Consider the following 19,577-nt stretch of genomic DNA (forward strand, 5'->3'; position numbering starts at 1 on the left):
TAAAAGAAGAATGACATGCCTAATCTGTCAAGGAAAACACCCTAGCTTGCTACACATTGAGAGACAAGCAGTAAACGTGGAAAATATGTCGACCCAAATGAGAAAATCTGTTGGTGGAACTCTTGTCTCACTGGAAAAGGAAGAGGATATTGGGGCTGGAACAGACTGCAAGTTGTCAATAGTCCCAGTACAGATAAAAGCTTTGAAAGGCAGCAACACAATACTTACCTATGCATTCCTGGATCCCGGTAGTACAGCGACATTCTGTACAGAGAAACTTATGATGCGACTCAATGCAACAGGAAGGAAGACTACAGTACTTCTTCAAACAATGGGTCAAAAGAAACCAGTCAGCTGCCATGAAATAACTGGACTGCAAGTTGGGGATTTGGATGGAAACAACTTTATTGAACTGCACAAAACATACACACAAACAAGGATACCAGTCACAAAAGAAAATATTTTCTCCCAACATGACCTCAGGAGATGGCCTTACCTGAAAGAAATACAGGTGCCTGAAATTGATGCAGAAGTGGAACTCCTGATAGGAGTAGATGCCCCGAAGGCAATTGAGCCTTGGCAAATAATAAATAGCCAAGACAATGGTCCCTATGCAGTGAGAACTCTCTTAAGGCAGGAACACACCGGCCCAACCGTTGGACGTCTGAAGCGTTTGGAGAGGCTCGGACGAGGTCGGGAACACATATGTTTGGTGTGTACAGCTGCGTCGGAAGCTTTCGGAGCCGCGCGGACGTTGTCTGATCAGACTGAGCATACGAAGTCTGAGGAGGTGGGCTGTTGGACGTCTGAGCCATTGGATACTCTGATTGGCGGTGTGCTAGCGAATCAGAGTATCCAATGGCGGTGTGTGGGCGGGGCGGAAGTGACGATGGTAAACTCCGTATTACTCGTTCCCTACTGAGACGACGTCTTCGTAAAATAATGAGCCCGAGAGCACACAACGCGAGTGTCACCCTAGCCAGAGTCATCTTTCCAGAAATGCCAAGTATTTAGTCCACAAAGGTCTTCTCGAGTCGAACGAATACTGAACCAAGACTGGTGTGTGCATTGTTTTTATCTGCACTCCGTTCCGTCATTTCCTGTTTTCCTGTTTTGGAGTACTGGCACGAGACTAGCGCCACCCGCTGTTAAGGAGGCTTATTGCATATCGCGCAAGCGCAGAACGTACATGCTGCTGTGTCATAGGAAGCACGTCGAAGCGGTGTGTACAACGCAACTTTTCTGCCGAACGGGTCAGACGAGAGGCAACAGAGTGGGCGGATAAGGCAGTTGGACGTCTGGGCGGTGTGTAGGGGCCTTTAGGATGGGTGGTGAATGGACCACTCAACTCACCTGCAACAGTGGATGAACATGGAAGACCAGTAGCATCAGTTAACCGCATCTCAATTGAACAATTAAAAACCCTTATCGTAAACCAGTACCACCATGATTTCCCTGAGAGAAAGTATGAAGGAAAACCTGAAATGTCAGCTGAAGATCACAAATTCATGCAACTGGTCTCAAGTGGAGCTACAATAAAGGATAATCACTATTACTTACCTTTGCCATTTAGAAATAAGGATCTCATCATGCCAAACAACTACAATATGGCTGAACAGCGAGCACTCTATCTTGCAAGGAAACTTAAAAAGGATGCTGCTTATGCAAAGGAGTACAAAAGTTTTATGGAAGATGTCATCTCTAAGGGCTACGCAGAGCACGTGCCCTTACAGGACCTTCATCAAAAGGATGGAAAAGTGTGGTACATACCCCACCACGGGGTGTATCACAAACGGAAAAAAAGACGCTCAGAGTAGTGTTTGACTGTACATCCTCATATAAGGGAACATCACTCAATAATGAACTCCTACAAGGGCCCGACTTAACCAACTCACTGATTGGTGTTCTGCTGAGATTCCGCCAGGAAGAGATTGCTATAATGGCAGACATAGAAGGGATGTTTCACCAGGTTCGGGTAAATGAAGAGGACTCAAACATGCTGAGATTTCTGTGGTGGCCAGATGGCGATACAAGCCAACATTTAGAGCAATACCGAATGAAAGTTCATCTGTTCGGGGCTGTTTCCTCACCAAGCTGCGCCAATTATGCTCTGCAGAAAACAGCTGAAGACAACAAAGACCAGTTTGATGCAGTGACAGTTGACACCATCAAATCAAACTTTTATGTCGACGATTGCCTTAAATCTGTAGCTACAGAAAAGCAAGCTGTTACCCTCATCAGAAATCTCAGGAAACTGTGCGCTAAAGGAGGGTTTAAACTAACCAAATGGACTTGCAACAGCCGTGTGGTCCTGGCCACTATCCCACATGAACACAGAGCCAAACCAATGAGAGAGCTCGATCTGGACAGAGAAAAACTACCTGTGGAGAGGGCTTTGGGGATGTACTGGAACATTGAAAAGGACACATTTGGATTCCAGATGGCCCCTAAAACTACCAAACTTACCAAACGAGCAGTACTTTCCACCATCAGCTCAGTATATGACCCGCTTGGTCTGGCTGCACCATTTGTGCTCAAAGCAAAGCAGATTCTTCAAGATCTCTGCCAGGCTAAATGTGGATGGGATACACCAATACCTCCTGAATCCTCCAAACAATATGAAAAATGGCTGACTGAGCTGGATCAATTAAAACATTTCAAGGTCAGCAGATGCTTACAAGCAGATTTTGGACAAGTGAAATCAATAAAGTTGCATCACTTCTGCGATGCCAGTGAGCAAGGCTATGGCACGGCCAACTAACTCAGAGCTGTAAACAGTTTGGGTGAGGTACAGGTTACTTTAGTGATGGGAAAGGCTAGAGTAACTCCTCTCAAGAAAATTACTATCCCCAGACTTGAGCTAACAGCAGCCACCCTAGCTGTAAGAATCGATAAGATGTTACGCGCAGAGCTTCAGCAAAACCTTCAACAGTCAATCTTTTGGACCGACAGTCAATCTGTACTCAAGTACATTCGCAATCAGACCAAGAGATTCCACGCCTTCGTGGCCAATAGGATTGCTGTGATTCAGGACTTGTCAAATGAGACTCAGTGGCGATATGTGGACTCCAAGCAAAATCCTGCAGATGATGCTTCAAGGGGCTTAAACATTGAACCTTTCTTGAAGTCTAAAAGATGGATACATGGACCCGACTTTCTTCAGAAGGAGGAATGTCAATGGCCACAGAACCCCGACACGACACCAAAAAGTTCCTTCCTCCTGATGATCCTGAAGGAAAAAGGGATGTGATTGTCAACACAGTAAACGTAGAGAAAAAATGCCCCACAAGTAAACTGATAGAATACTACTCAGTTTGGAACCACCTGAAAAAGGCTGTTGCCAGGATACTGAAGTGGAAAAGCTTGCTCCTGGAGATCACTCAAAAGAGGAAGATGCCAGATACTGATGGTGGTAGGAAAGGAACACTGAAGGAACGTGCTGCAAACCTGAAAGTTGTACTGAGCACTAATGTGTCGAGGATATGGATAATGCAGAAAGAGCCATATTGGCATTTGAACAACAGCAACACTTTGCACAGGATATGGCCCTGATTGAAAAAGGAAAACACTGCAGGAAAAATAGTCCTATTTTGAAAATGGATCCAATCATGGATAAAGGCATCCTCAGAGTGGGAGGAAGATTGAACAGATCAGCAATGCCTGTAAGCAACAAGAATCCCATAATAATACCAAAAACATCTCACATATCAGAAATGAAGACACATACACATCCAAGTCGGTCACTCTGGAAGAAACCATATGCTTTCAAAACTAGGACAAAAGTACTGGATGCCCTCTGCAAACTCCTCAGCAAGGAAAATAATCAGAAACTGTGTCTTCTGCAGACGAATGCAGTCCAAAGTAGGAGAGCAAAAGATGGCGTATTTTCCACCTGATCGTGTGATGCCAGACTTGCCACCTTTCACTTCAACTGGCATGGACTACTTTGGACCCTTCGAGGTAAAGCGAGGTCGAGCTAATGCCAAGCAGTGGGGTGTCATTTTCACCTGCCTCACTAGTCGTGCAGTCCACCTCGAAGTGGCCAGCAGCTTGGACACTAATTCATGTATTAATGCCATACGCAGATTTGTGTGTCGAAGAGGAAATGTAAAAACCATAAGATCTGATCAAGGAACCAATTTTATTGGTGCCCAAAAGGAGCTTGAAAAATCACTCAAGGAACTAAACCAGGACAAAATCCAAAGGAGTCTACTCCAAGATGGAATAAATTGGATATTCAACCCAGCATCCGGCGCTCACCACGGAGGTGTGTGGGAGAGACTCATTAAGTCACTTAAAGGAAAACACCACCGCATTTCCATACTGAACTATGTTCTGCTCTGATCTTAGACGAGGTGATACATACCTCCCTCTCCTCTGTGCGTGCACTCAATGGCTCTTGCGCGCACTCCGCGCAGCGCTAATTTGCTAGCATGTAGCTTGTCCCAGTATATTCCTTAGGATCCAAAGGGGGGTGAAGTTAGAAGCGACCAAGCACTTCCACGTTGTCCCTATTTAAATACGGTTACGTGAGTAGTTACACGACCCAAGTTTGGTTACACAAAATGAAACATGCCAATTTTTCTAAGCGGATAACAAGGATAACTATATAGTATGGCGGAATAACAACTGGAAGCACTTCGACGTCGGCGCAGTAATATCATCACTCAAAACATGACGGGACTATATACCTTCTGCTTGTTTTCACAACCCTGTACGATCCACGTTATAACCATGATGTTTGATTGTTCACAAACTATCTTACTACAACCTGATGCTTCCTCAACTGTTGCCAAACTACTACAGGTAGTGCAGGCGACGGCGTGCAGGTCACGTAGGTTCTATTGACGGAAGTAAGAGGGGGAGCGGAGTGATGATATTACTGCGCCGACGTCGAAGTGCTTCCAGTTGTTATTCCACCATACTATGTAGTTATCCTTGTTATCCGCTTAGAAAAATTGGCATGTTTCATTTTGTGTAACCAAACTTGGGTCGTGTAACTACTCACGTAACCGTATTTAAATAGGGACAACGTGGAAGTGCTTGGTCGCTTCTAACTTCACCCCCCTTTGGATCCTAAGGAATATACTGGGACAAGCTACATGCTAGCAAATTATCGCTGCGTGGAGTGCGTGCAAGAGCCATTGAGTGCACGCACAGAGGAGAGGGAGGTATGTATCACCCCGTCTAAGATCAGAGCAGAACATAGTTCAGTATGGAAATGCGGTGGTGTTTTCCTTTAAGAAGATTCTGTGCTCTGCGGTGAGAGAACAAGTTCTCGATGACGAGGCTCTGCAAACAGCCTTATGTGAGGTGGAGGCAATAATGAATGATAGACCCATCACAACAGTAACAAATGACTTGAATGATGTGGAACCTTTGACACCTAATCATCTGCTCCTCCTTAAAACTAATCCTGTCATGCCTGCTGGACTGTTCGAAAGAGAAGATCTGTACACAAGAAGGAGGTGGAGACAAATACAATATCTGGCTGACCTTTTCTGGAAGAGATGGGCTAGAGAGTACCTCTCCATTATGCAAAAAAGGAATAAATGGAATAGGATCCGAAGAAACTTCCAAGTTGGAGATCTTGTTATTGTTGTTGATGACTCTGCTCCAAGAAACTCCTGGCTTCTAGGACGGATTCTAAAGACCCTGCCAGGAAGTAAAGGATTAGTCCGCAGTGTCCTTGTCAAAACAAAAACAAGCATCCTACGAAGGCCTGTTAACAAGCTATGTCTGCTCCTGGAAGCTGGAGAATAGTGGACACTGTTGAATGAACTTTGAACTTCACCTATGGATTGAACAATTAAAATAGTTGATTATGTATGAATATTGGCTCTACTTATGTTTTGATGTAATTGCTACAAGATGAGCAATTAGGGGCTGGAGTGTTAGAGCCATATTTTATGTTAGTTCAAATCTATATTATTTCAGTTATATTATAAATGAATTCCCATTTCATCTTAGCGATGTTATATTTTATTCTAATTTACTTAAATGTTAGATTTATTTTGAGATAATTAATGGGATGAAGATCAGCTGCTGGAGAAGAGAGTGGGTGGCAGGGCTGGACTGGCCATCGGGCGTATCGGGCATTTGCCCGAAGGGCCGATGGCGATTTTGGGCCGAGCCTTTTTTAAAATTTTTTTTTACTAATGGTATTAGTGTTATTAATGGTATTAGTCATGATACATATTCAGTGTTTCCCACACATTGAATGGACTTAACTAGCGGCTCTAATAATAGGCCTAAACAGGAGGGCAGCAGCGCTTATTATAAGGGGAAATCCTCGCGGCTGGTTTGGTTCATCAACGTTCTGTTTACCCCCGTCGCCATGGCAAGGCGTCCCCCCCGCCGACCCCCCTTTAGCTGCGCGAGTTTGACAGTGCGTGCGCGTATGTCAAAACCAAAACACCAAGGAAGGCTGAGGAATAGTCACCCACTTAATTTAATAATAATAATAGTCATAATAAACTAATAGTATAAAGCAGCCATCCCCAACCGTGCGGACCCAGTGACTAACTAATAACCTGCCATAAGGTGAAATAAAGAGTCGGTGAAGTTGAAAATATATTCACAGATTCGGGATCAATACATCTGAAGTGAAACGTTTTCAAACACAAATGATGCCTCTTCCCCACCGTAATATCAAAGACTACGAGCTACAAGCACCAAAACACAGATTTTTTACAAAAATCAGCTGAACGGAGAACATTGATCTCTATGCGCAGCCGGCAGCCGGGCGAGTGCGCAGGGACCGTCTGCAAATTACAAGACAAAAGCAAGACGCTGCAAACAAGAGGAAAACAATATTGTATAACAGTGTTATACAATATTGTTTTCCTCTAGTGCGCCACTAGTGCTGTTGTTTTTTGTTGTTGATCAAAATATTCTCCAGGGGCATTCAAATAAATAAATCGTTGATATTGGACTTATTTTCTTTCAAGCGTACATTTGTATCTGTCCCTCAACACAGGCTATGACTACTACTACTATCTGCTACTACAACCAACCTGGACATAATTTGGCCCTCAGTGAAAACTAATTGGGGAACCCTGGAAGGCTCAGCACTGTGTTTTAGTCATTTTTCTTTTCATCTTTTCTTGAATGCTTAAACTCCTTAACCCCATTTAGTATGTCAACATTTTGTATTAGTACCAGCAGTTTGTAAGAAATTGGTCAGTGATTAATGTCATATTTTGGTTCTCAAAATTCACCAAATTGATGCATTAAAATTAAATCTATTAAAAATATTCTCCCGGGGGGAGCATGCCCCTGGACCCCCCTACAAGATCACAAGCCCCCCACAATAGAATCCTGTGGGAAACACTGCTATTGGTACACAAAACTGGTAGATCGGCCCCTTAGTCATGATTGATTCTGGGCTGGACCAATTACAGCCGAGGGGCGATGCCCGACAGTGTACAAGCATTGTCAGAAAATAAAATGTTTTCATTCATAGGCTTCATTGTCTTTCCATCGATACCTGGTGGGCCGGTCTCGGCTGAAAATGCCCGGGCCGATTTTTGGTCCCAGTCCAGCCCTGGTGGGTGGGACACTGAGCCAGGATAAAGAGGAACTGAGTCAGTGATAGGATGTGGAACAGGGGGATCGACACTGTTTTCGACCTCACCTCACCTTCCCGTGCATCATGTTCTTTTGTGTAAAGTAAAATAAACGAACAAACGTAAACGAAGAAAGAGACTTGTTTGGTGTTTAATTGATGGAAAAGTGCGAGTCAAGATAGCGGTCCCCTGTAAAGTGAAAGGTTCTAAACAAATGTCTAGAACTGGCCACAACAGCTAACATTACTGAGAGTAAATAGATTCCACTTTACATTCTTCACCATATGTTACAGAAGTATTGGATTTGATACTTTTAGTTTTCACATGGAAACACTCAGTAAAGTACCTCGATTCAATTTTATTTATAGTGTCATATCAAAACAGAAGTCATCTCAGGACACTTAACACATTGAGCAGGACTAGAATACGCTCAAAATTTCCAGAGTCAACACAATTTCAAAGTCCCAACATCACCCAGGGGCAAGCGTTACAGCGACAGTGGCAAGAAAAAACTGCCTTAAACTGCCTTTACCCCAACTTTGTACTTTTACTGCTCAGTGAAACATGAACCAAGCTGAGCTGCATGTTCAGCCACACGTATAATATTTTCTTTATCAATGTTTCATTTGGACATTTTTCTGAAATAAAAGGTCAGAAAAGGTCAATAGAATAAATAGAAACCCGCTACACGCTTATCTACAAAACATTATAAAGAAGAAATATCTATAAATATAAATATCAACTAGTATTCATAACCTCTACCTGCCAGATCACTTAAAATTTCAAATAAAGATACATTCATAATGCTACTTATGCTTCCTCATGTCCTCTCTCCTCACTTGACCCGCAAATCATTTCCTGTCCGCTGTCATGGAGGATCTTATAATCCTTAAATGCTCCTCGAGGAGAGAGGAGACGAGGAGAGAGGAGACAAGGAGGCTTCTGGAGGAGACGGTGACAGAGAGGAAACACAGTGTGTCCTTTGTCTCTCCAGCCTCCGCGACATAAAAGAGACACACAGCTGGAATAATGTGAAACCTTGGCAGGACTCTTCAGATGGAACGGATTATTTTGTGTTCATAATTTGTAACGTTCTTTATTTATATCAAAAGCACAATCAAACTTTCCCTCGGTTTGTGTAGCGTCTCCTAAACCTCTTCTAAACACACCAGCTGATGATATTTAACGTGATATTACTGATGTTTTCATCGTCTGCATCCAGTTAATCTGCTGTAATTCTGACATGATGTCTACAAGTAGAAACACCTGCTGACATCAAATCATTCAGCCTTTATCAATAACAACTGTTGCATTCTGCACTAATTAGTTGTATTTCATGTTGACATATAGATGTGTAGATATTAGAGATTACAGTTATATCTGCAGTCACTGCTGTTAATCTGTGAGTCGGCTCATAAAAGTTAACATAGTGATTAATAGTGGAGGGCTGCAGGTGGATGAACAACACACGGTTGATGAAGAAAATCTGATTTCATTCTGTAAACTGAAGCGATCAGAGCTGCTGTGATCATTTACACCGAGGAACAGAAACATTCTGTTTCCTGTCAAGTTTATAACTACAGTTAGTTTTGCTGCTTAAAATTTAGTCCAGTGTCTTTACTGCAGCATGGAGACGTCACAGTGGCTGAAAGATCCTCTAATTATTAAAGGAGCCTGAATCCTGAAGCCTGTGTGTTGTGTGTGACATCCCAACATTCCTGTCACATTATGTCACCTTGACAATCGAGTTAAAAGTCAATCTTAAAGTCGTCATGAACACAGTTGTGTTGTCTCTCCTCGTGGTTCTTCCTCGTCTCCTCCACTCACATCCTTCATGGGAGGGACTAAGACGTGAGAGGAGGAGGTGAGGAAAGGAACCGAGGAGACATGTTAGCAGACTGAGAAGCACCAACAGTTAGTCCACGTTGACTTGAACCTGTGAGCCTGAGCTCAGGGTGTAGACAACACAGATGCTCAGCAGCCTGAAGTGGAGGAGGCAGGACAGCGATTCAGACGTTGTTCCTCCTGATGAGCAACACGATGCTCCACATCAGCCTCCTCCCTACTGAGACCAGGACCAGAACCAGAACCAGGTTCTGAGCGGTGAAGCCCAGCAGGAAACTGTCCATCAGATCAGAGTGAACGTCACTGTTCCTGTGAGATTCATCCCACCGCTGCTTTGATCTGCTGTGTTTGAGCTCACAGGCTTCTGTTGTTGTTGTCTTTGTGGAGACTGTGATGTTCAATCTGCTGGATATGATGTGAAGTTACATTCTGATGCTACGCTAACTTTGGCTCTTCTCTTTCTCACTTTCAGAGTCTCCAACTGGATGGATTGTTTGTGCTGCAGTTCTTGGTGCACTTTTGGTTGGTGTTCTTCTAGGTGTGCTTGTAGCCAAGGGTTACATCCCTCTAAAATGCAACAAAGGTAAGTTTAAATAAAGTTTTGTGTCACTGTATTGAACAGGTTGTTTATTTGTTTCACGTGTTCAGAGTCCTGATGTTGTTTTATCTCCTCCGTCTTGCAGCGTTCTGTTGGTATTTCTACCAGGTAGCATCAAGTCAGTTGGGATCTTCTTGAATAAAACTTTATTGTCCTTCCTGCAGGATCACCACCAGAGACCAGAGTCCCTCTACAAGACCCCGGTCTCTCAGACCAGGGACCTGAAGTGCCGTGAAGGTTGCTGCTGTGTGTTAAATCCTGTGGGAACCAGTTTGAGTTTGATGGTGAGGACCTTTAGTCTGCTGGTCCTTTAATTCAGGCAGTCTCAGGATGAAGACCTGCTTTTCAGGTTCAATGGAGGACCTGGATGGAAATTACATTTGCATTTTAATTTGCTGATATATATATATATATATATATATATATATATATATATATATATATATACACACACAGTGTGTCTATATTGAATGAGCTTTAAGAGACGAAATGAAGTATTTATTCTTTTATTTTTCTACTCTGGTCGTCTTTGTTAGATTAGTTTAATTCCAGGCAGCATCAAGTCACAGTGAATAAGATGGAGCTCTATAGAAACAGATGAACATGTGATAAATAATGAGAGTAGAAGAAGAGGTGAATTAAAACGGACCAAGGTTAAATCAAACGTGATGAAAGCTGACGGCTCGGACCATAAAAGACTCAGATGTCTGTGTTGCCTTCAGGAGCTTCACTCAAACATTCATGAGGAAAACTGTTAGATGTCAAAGTCTCAGGCAGCTGAAGAATGGAAGCTGCTGTTTGTGTTTCTTCTCTGATAAAAAGCTAAAATCCAAACATGTTGACACTGAAGACAGACGGGGTTTGAATAAAGACGACTGTAATAGTTCTTCAGGATCTGACTCCACATGTCCAAGTGTCTTAATGGATGAATGAGGGACGTTTAAACTGCTGTATAAATGGACTCCATTCCCCAAATCTGGTCCTGCTGCTTGTAGTTCTTCAGATAGTCGATAGTTGTAGATCACATCCTGGTCATATTGTTCACCTGTTGAACAAGTCTGACTGAATACAGAAGCTGAAGACGCTCTGACTCGTTTCCTCACTGAGACGTGGACATTCTCAAACACGCTGTCAAAGAAATGTGAATATTTAGCAGCTAACGTGAAACATAATGTGACTCTTCTTGTGATGTGATATTGTTTTATATTGATATGTTTTGGGACAAGCATGTGCAGCTTCTTTTGATTTGTTGGGGTCTCAGCCAGAGTCTGTCAGCTCCAGTTAGACTCTGAACTTCACACTCAGTGTCCAGTTTATTAGGGACGCTCAAACTAGAGCCGTGTGATCCACCAGTCCTCCTTCATGAAGGTCCCACTGGTTTGAATCAACTGGACTCTGAGTGTGTCTGTTGTTGTCATATTACAATGTTCATGTGTGTTGATGTTGTTCACTGATGATGCTCCTGCAGACGTCTTCTTATTTCAGGCAGCTTCATCATTTCTGTTTGAATAAAACATGAAACATGTCAAACTGCTGTTGAGACGTTTTTGATGTTGAAACCAAAGTGATTCCAAGATGATCATGTTTGTTCATATTTAATGATTTTATGATGATGAGAAACACTGAAGACAATCAGTCCTGTCATCAACAGTTGTTGAAATATATATACAGCTCTAGAAAACATTAAGAGACCAACGCAAAATGATCACTACCTCTGGTTTTACTATTTATACGTTTGTGTTCAAGTAAATTAACATTTTGCTTTATTCTATAAACTGCTGACAATAATTTTTCCAAAATCCAAATAAAATATTGACATTTACAGTATTTAATTTCAGAAAATGACAACTGGTCAAATTAACAAAATAGATGATGGATCACGTTGATGGAATGAAACTCTCGCTAAAGGTAGCGAGGCTTATCAAAATTAGCCCGGCTTTGCGCTTAGCGAGTTTGATGGAATACCCCTCTGGCACTACACTACTGACAACAATTCTTCCAAAATCCAAATAAAATATTGACATTTACAGCATTTATTTTCAGAAAATGACAACTGGTCAAAATAAGAAAATAGATCCAGTGTTTTCAGACCTCGAATTAGAAAACAAGATCATAATTATTTCTAAACAACACAATACTAATGTGAAGAGTTCATAAATCAGTATTTGGTGGAATAACCCTGATGTTTAATCCCAGCTTTCATGCATCTTGGCATCTCTCCACCAGTCCCTCACGCTGCTCTGACTTCATGTCACTCCTGGTGCAAACATGAAACCAGCCTGGCTTTCTTTGATGGCCTCCATGTTTGATGACCTCCATCTTGCTCTGGTTCACATTCAGGAGGTTTTCAGGGGTTCAGGTCTGGGGATTGGGCTGGCCATGACAGGGTCTTGATCTGGTGGTCCTCCATCCACAACTTGATGGACCTGGCAGTGTGGCATGGAGGCTTGTCCTGCTGGAAGAACCAATCCTGAGTGTTGGGAACATTTCCAGAGCAGAGGGAAGCAGCTTTCCTTCCAGGAGGACCTTGTACGGGTCCTGATTCAAGAGTCCTTCACAAAGACAAACCTGCCTGATTCCAGTCTTCCTGAGGACCCAGATCATCACGATCCTCCAACTAATAACACAGTGGGTGTGAGACAATGTGGCTTGTAGGCCTCACCAGGTCTCCATCTCACCATTAGACCACCAGGTTTTGGCAAAGCTGAAATGTGGACTCATCAGAGAAGATGCCCTTCCTCTAGTCCTCTACGGTCCAGTCCTTATGGTCTCTTACAAACCTCAGCCTGGCTCCTCTTTGCTTGACTTTAACGTCAACCACATGTTTCCAGACGTGATCAGTTTTCTGTAAAAGTCATTTCTAGAAGTGAGGTTTGTTTCAGCCTCTGTTCTCAATAATGTGGTGCCCTCTGCTGTCTGAAATGAATAACTGGAGTACTGTTTAGAGGCTCGGCACACATCTCACTGTCTAGAGCAGAGATCTTCAACAGGGGGTCCGGGACCCCTAGGGGTTCCACAGAGTTACAACAGGGGCTCCCCAAAATGATTTGATCCCAAACCTTTTACAACATGTTATCAGCAAATATAAATTGAATTGTGTTAATGATAAATTGTGATGTAGAATGGCCATATAGAATTATGTTCTATAATTATATGAATCTGTCAACAATTATTATTGTAACAGCTTAGCATTGTATCCATACATCATAACAAACTACCTTTATACATGGCACTATGGGCTGCACTTCACATTATTATTGGCCGGTTTAATAAGCAACACACTTTGTAATGGGGGGTCCCTCCACCGGGTCACTATCAGCCAAGGGGTCCTTGAAAAACGTTGAAGACCTCTGGTCTACAGGCTCAACACACATCTCACTGTTCCACCGCTGCTGGTGCCAAATATTTGGATCTCATGTTTAGAGTCAGGGGTCACTTCATCAGGTAAGGAGCTGCTGTTTAGCCCCCAAAACACCGGCTGACCCCCCGTCCCAAAGGACAGAAGCTAGAGGACGTGATCCTCTATTGAGATTAAACAAAGGGAGACGTTGGAGACAAAATAACTCACATCATGACAAGACAATTATTTGTCAACATCCTTTTTAGTGAAAACGATCAAATAATCTTCAATAAGATCATAAATCATAAGGTCTCCTTGTGTGAATAAATGACAAATACATCTTTAAAAAGGTATTTTCTATTCTGTATTTTTTTTTTAATTGTGTATGTATTTCTTTAATAACATTGATTTGAAGGCAGATGGAAACTGCAGCTTCCTGTCTCCACCTGATTCGTTCCATGATTTAGTCTTCACGTCCTGCAGCCAGAAGGCGTTAAACGTTCATTAGTGACGTCCCAGTTAAACTGCGGTGACGTTGCTGCGGTGTGTGACGTCGAGTGGACTTCAACAACTATGAAGCTCGTTCCTCTCGTGTGTCTCTGTCTCCTGTCTCGGTCTGGAGGATCGTCTGCTGATGGAAACGGTGAAACTTCAAGTGTTTTCTCTTTGAATGTCTGATGAACGTGTCAACATGTGAGTGTGAAACCGAGTCATCCTTCAGTGGTGATCGATAACATCCAGCATCATGTAGCCTCGAGCTAATCGTTAGCACTGATGTGCTTCATTTAGCCTCCTTCATCCAGTCGTAGAATCGAGCTGCGCATCTTTTAGAGGAACGTCGGTATCATTCAGAGAAACGAGCTGCTGTTTCCCAGCAAAGCTGCTTCCTCTGAAGCTGTTCACCTGCTTTACTGCGGGGTAGTACTAGTACAACACTGTAGAAGTACTACTAGTATAACACTGGAGAAGTACTACTAGTATGACACTGGAGAAATTCTACTAGTACAACACTGGAGAAGTACTACTAGTACAACACTGTAGAAGTACTACTAGCATAACACTGGAGAAATTCTACTAGTACAACACTGTAGAAGTACTACTAGTATAACACTGGATAAATTCTACCAGTACAACACTGGAGAAGTAGTATAACACTGGAGAAGTTCTACTAGTACAACACTGTATAAATAGTACTAGTACCACACTGGAGAAATAGTACTAGTTCAACACTGTACAAATAGTACTAGTACAACCCTGGAGATGTACTACTACCACACTGGAGAAATAGTACTAGTACAACACTGAAAAAGTAGCTACTACTCGTACCACACCGGGGAACTGCACAACACTACATGTAAGAACAAGTATCTCAATGTAAAGTAAAAGTACTAATACCACACTGGAGAATTACCACACTAAGTAACATGCTGTGCTGTCATATGTGATGTTTGTGGATTAATATTGCTGCTGCGTTCAATATAATATATTCAATATATTTAATATATGCATATATATTACAGTACAAGTATTTTCAATATGTACTTGAGTACAGTACTTGAACAAATTACCTTCCTGCTGCCTGAATGTTAATGAGAATAGTTTTTATTGATCATAATATTAACATAAAGAATAATTAAATAATAATAACAACAACAAAAATAATAATAATAATAATAATAATAATAATAATAATTGTTATAATAACCAAGATAAAAATTAATAAAAAAACATAATCCTGATAATGATGAATAAAGAACACCAATAATGTGCTTTCTTTGTGTGTTGAGAGCAAACAGAGTCTGATTAACAGCTGAGTCACTGATGAAGACGTCATCACAAGGAAAATAAACGCAATGAGGCCACATGGTGGCGCTGTAACATCAATCTTTACGTTTTGGCCTGGAACTTCTGAACCTCAAATAGAATAGAATAGAATCTTTATTTGTCATTGTAACATGTACAACGACATTGAAATGCAAAAAAACAGTTGGTGTGTCATTCACATCCAGTAAAAATTATAAAAGACTATATAAGTAATAAAGACATTTATCCATTCATTCATAAAACATTTCATCTGTTGAACTGCACAATTCCTTAATTTAGCAGCCTGTGTTTACGTGTATTTTGATTTATTGAATATAGTTATAGCTTTGGGGTCCCTGAATCTGTTGGTTCTTGTCCTGAGTGACCTGTAGTGTCTCCCTGACGGCAGCAGTTCAAACAGGGAGTGACCAGGGTGTGAAGTGTCTTTTACAATGTTTGACGCTTTCCTGAGACAGTGGGAACCGTGCAGTTCTTCCAGAGTGAGGAGAGGGCAGCCGATGATCTTCTGGGCAGTGTTAATGACCCTCTGGAGTGCTTTCCTCTGAGCTGCTGTGCAGCTGGTGTACCACACACATATACAGTACATTACAATGCTCTCTATGGAGCTCCGGTAGAAGCACACTAGCAGTCTCTGAAAGTACAGTCTCTGCTGTGTCTTTTTCAGCAGCTCAGAGGTGTTCACGCTCCAGGTCAGGTTCTCCTCAATATGGACTCCCAGGAAGCGGAAGTCGGCCACCCTCCCCACACAGTCCCCGCTGAAGATTAATGGTGGGATGTCCGTTTTTTTCTTTCTGAAATCTATTATCAGCTCCTTAGTTTTTGAGGTGTTGAGGAGCAGGTTGTTCTCCCTGCACCACCCTGTTAACAGCTTCCTGTAGGCAGACTCATCCCCTCTGGAGATGAGTCCCACCACTGTGGTGTCGTCCGCAAACTTCATGATGGCATTGCTGTGGTGGGTGGGGGTGCAGTCGTAGGTGTAGAGGGTGTAGAGCAGCGGGCTCAGCACACAGCCCTGTGGGGCGCCGGTGCTGAGGTTGAGGGCCGTAGATGTATGGTGCCCCACTCTGACTCTCTGGCTGCGTCCTGTCAAGAAGCTTTTAATCCACATGCAGATGGAGTGTGGCAGACCCAGGTCCCCCAGTTTGTGGGGGAGGATGGTGTTAAATGGAGAGCTGTAGTCCACAAAAAGCATTTGTACGTAGCTTCCCTGCTGCTCCAGGTGGGACAGTGCAGCATGGAGGGCTGCAGCTACAGCGTCGTCTGTTGACCTGTTTGCTCTGCAGCATGTCATGTTCATGTTGAATTGTGTCTGAATCTGTTTTGTCTGCTGCTCCAACACATTTTCAGCGTTCGTCACTTACTTTATTCCAGAGCGTCTCTGGACCGACTTGGAAAATGTTTGGTTTTCTGATTTTTCATGTTAAATATTCTTTTCTCATAGCTGACCCTTAAAGTTATGATATCATTTCATAATAGAAAATGAATATCTCTTGAACGCTTGATATTGTAACCACATTTGTAGATATAATATCGAATGAAGTCGATACATTTTGAGATATTAATCCATCCATCCATCGTCTACCGCTTATCCTGTATTCAGGGTCACGGAGGGGCTGGAGCCGATCCCAGCTGTCATTGGGCGAAGGCAGGGTACACACTGGACAGGACGCCTGTCTATGAGATATTAATAATAATCATAAATACAATGATACAACTGACAATAATATTAATAAAGAACAACGAAAATAATGATTGTTATTATGAAGAATAAATAATTAAGAATAATGGTAAAGAATAAAGAACAGTATTAATGACCTGATGAACGCTGACAGAAACAAACCGTTTTGCTTCCATTAGTCCACTAGATGGCGCTGTAGCAGCATGTTCTCACTCTATATCAAGGCGTCAGTGTGGTGAGAACCGTTCCTCTGATCCACTTCACACTTGGTGGGTGTATTTCTGGGGACACGAGGACACGTAGTAAAGATTACATTAAAGAAATATAGATATTAAAAAACATAGTCATATACCGGTGTGTAGAAAACTAAAATGTGCAAATAACCTGAAGGACAGTGCATTTCAACATATACAAAAAGGTTTCTTGTTAAATGAGTTGATATTTTGTCCACATGCGTGTCCAACTCTGCGTGTAAACATAGTGATGAATACAGGTTTTTCTCCTCCAGGACCAGCTGTCCTCAAAGTGGAAGAAGGAAGTGATGTCATCTTACCCTGTTCCCTCAGCACCAATCAGGACATTGGATCAGGTCTCTTTTACTGGAAGAAAGTCGCTCAGGGAGATCAGCCCTACAAAGAGGTGTTCATGTATGAAGGCGGCCGTCATTCCAACAACGGCCTTGATGGTCAGAGTGAGCAGTTCAAAGGACGAGTCTCACATTTCCCAGCAGAGCTGAAACACGGCAACGCCTCCATCCTCATCACAAACACCAAGGTGGTCGACAGCGGGAACTACACCTGTGATTTTCCACGACTTCAGCCACGTCAAATATTCACTGTTGAGCTTGTTGTTGGTGAGTACTTTAATAAAACAGCTAGAAATGTTCACGACCAGAGGAAATCACAGTGTGGACACTCGACCAGTTAGCTTCACTCCGACCTGAACCCGTCTGACTCAAACCAGCCAGATCTGTGAATGTGAATCACTTCTAGATCCAGATTCAGTAACAGGGAGACACATTTCTGTTTTAGCTGTCTGATAATATTCCACAAGAACTCTAACAAATGCTTTGTTTTGCTTTCAGGTGGTGTCTTAACCTCTTGAGGTTAATTTTGAATCTGTGCATTTCTGTCTCTTAATAGCGACACATTATTAAATAGTATAATACCAGGACCACGAGGAACTGATGCATGTAGATTACATCACTGTGATGCAAACACTCAGTGGGTTTGATCAGGTGTGTTGATCTCACTTTAGGCTCTGAAAGAGTCCAACTGCTCAAATATGAAACAGGTAAAAATAGGTGCTTTCTTGTTCTTTTCCTTTCACTTCATCTTATAAATACAGTAAATCAGTTATAATACAGGATATCAGGCTGGGATTCTCAGAATCTCACCCTCAACCTGTCTGTAAAGTCTGTACCAAGTTTGAGTGTAATTGATAGAAGTGTCTCTGAGATATTTTAGAAAGTGCAGTACAGAGCATCACCAGCAGAGGACTCTAGAGCTCTCTAAAACTGTTTGAAAGTTACCAAATGATGATAATAAATCCCGTTATCATTCTGAATAAATGTCCCCTAGTGTTAAATGTGACTATAACAAGATGTTATTAATATTTAAATAAAGGTTTACCTATTTATTATGATTGAATCACGCCTCCGTTAACGTTTAAATACAGTTTATCTGTTTTTTTGGCTGTCCTACCACCACAGAAAGTCCAGCTGCATTAACTTCCATATATGGACAGACAGGTAATTTAATTGGCTACAAACGCGCCGTTTTTTCACGATGCTGACTTCCCATTGGACAGACGTAGCTGTCAATAAGACTAACGTGGGCGGAACTTAAAACCACGCTCCTGTGATTGGTTGATTAAGTTAAAACACTGGTAGGGACGTCACCTTCGGTCGTAGAAAGATGCCGATTGGTTTATTTTGTTCCGGGGCGTCAAACGATTTCATAGATACTGAACATCATTGGTCAAAATATTTTGTCTAAACTTTAAATTGACGGCAAATACGTTCGTTTGGAAGTTTTACAAGCTGCGCTTAAACTAAGCCACTATCAAATTCGACTTTTATTCACGTTATTTCTACTTCCGCTTGAACGTAAAGATGCTAATTTAATCCTTCGACCTTTCTTCTTTACAACGAGCCACCTTCTGTCTATAAATGTCTGTTTATCGATCTATAAATAGCTTTTAACTGCGGCTATACAAGATAGCAGGTAAGATGCTAACTGTTTACTGCCGTAAAGTAAGACGCTACTGTTTTAGTGTCGTAAATCCTAGAATTAGATTCTTAAATCCATTGAAGAAATGAACATTTAATGGTTCAAACGAGTTATAATATGTCTGTACGGACTTCTACAGTAACATGAAAACAAATAGTTTTATATATTTACTTATTTTACATGTAAATCTCGGGTCGCGTGCAACCTCCGTGCTTTATGACATTAAAAGACAGAACCGAGGAAAAGATCCCAGGTGAGGCCTGCTTGTGATGACGTCAGTCTCTACCTGTCACATGGATGTGGTGATTGACGTCAGAGCATAAAAACGTTGGACTGATAAGAGTTTACACACATTTTATATTAACACCAACATGAGAGATCTTCTAGACGGATAAAGGATGAATTCAGATTCATAAATCATGACCTACATGTTGTTTCACAGCTAAATTAATCATCATACTCTAAATACTTGATACAGGAAGTGGTGATGGAT

At 42.1% G+C, this 19,577-nt stretch overlaps 2 protein-coding genes across 2 annotated transcripts in view; both read left to right on the forward strand.

Moving 5' to 3' along the window:
• Positions 1-19,577, forward strand: part of LOC311023738 (hemicentin-1-like) — a 64,890-nt gene that overhangs the window by 12,145 nt on the left and 33,168 nt on the right. The gene's annotated exons all lie outside the window — the stretch shown is intronic.
• On the forward strand, positions 13,835-18,364 carry LOC311023887 (immunoglobulin superfamily member 11-like). Its single transcript, XM_084025998.1, has 3 exons — positions 13,835-13,994; positions 17,362-17,706; positions 17,938-18,364. Exons 1-3 carry the CDS (start codon positions 13,925-13,927, stop codon positions 17,955-17,957), a joined length of 435 nt encoding a protein of 144 aa, XP_083882124.1. The 5' UTR covers positions 13,835-13,924; the 3' UTR covers positions 17,958-18,364.

Source organism: Eutrigla gurnardus, assembly GCF_963514095.1.
Source record: "Eutrigla gurnardus genome assembly, chromosome: 2".
Lineage (NCBI taxonomy): Eukaryota > Metazoa > Chordata > Actinopteri > Perciformes > Triglidae > Eutrigla > Eutrigla gurnardus.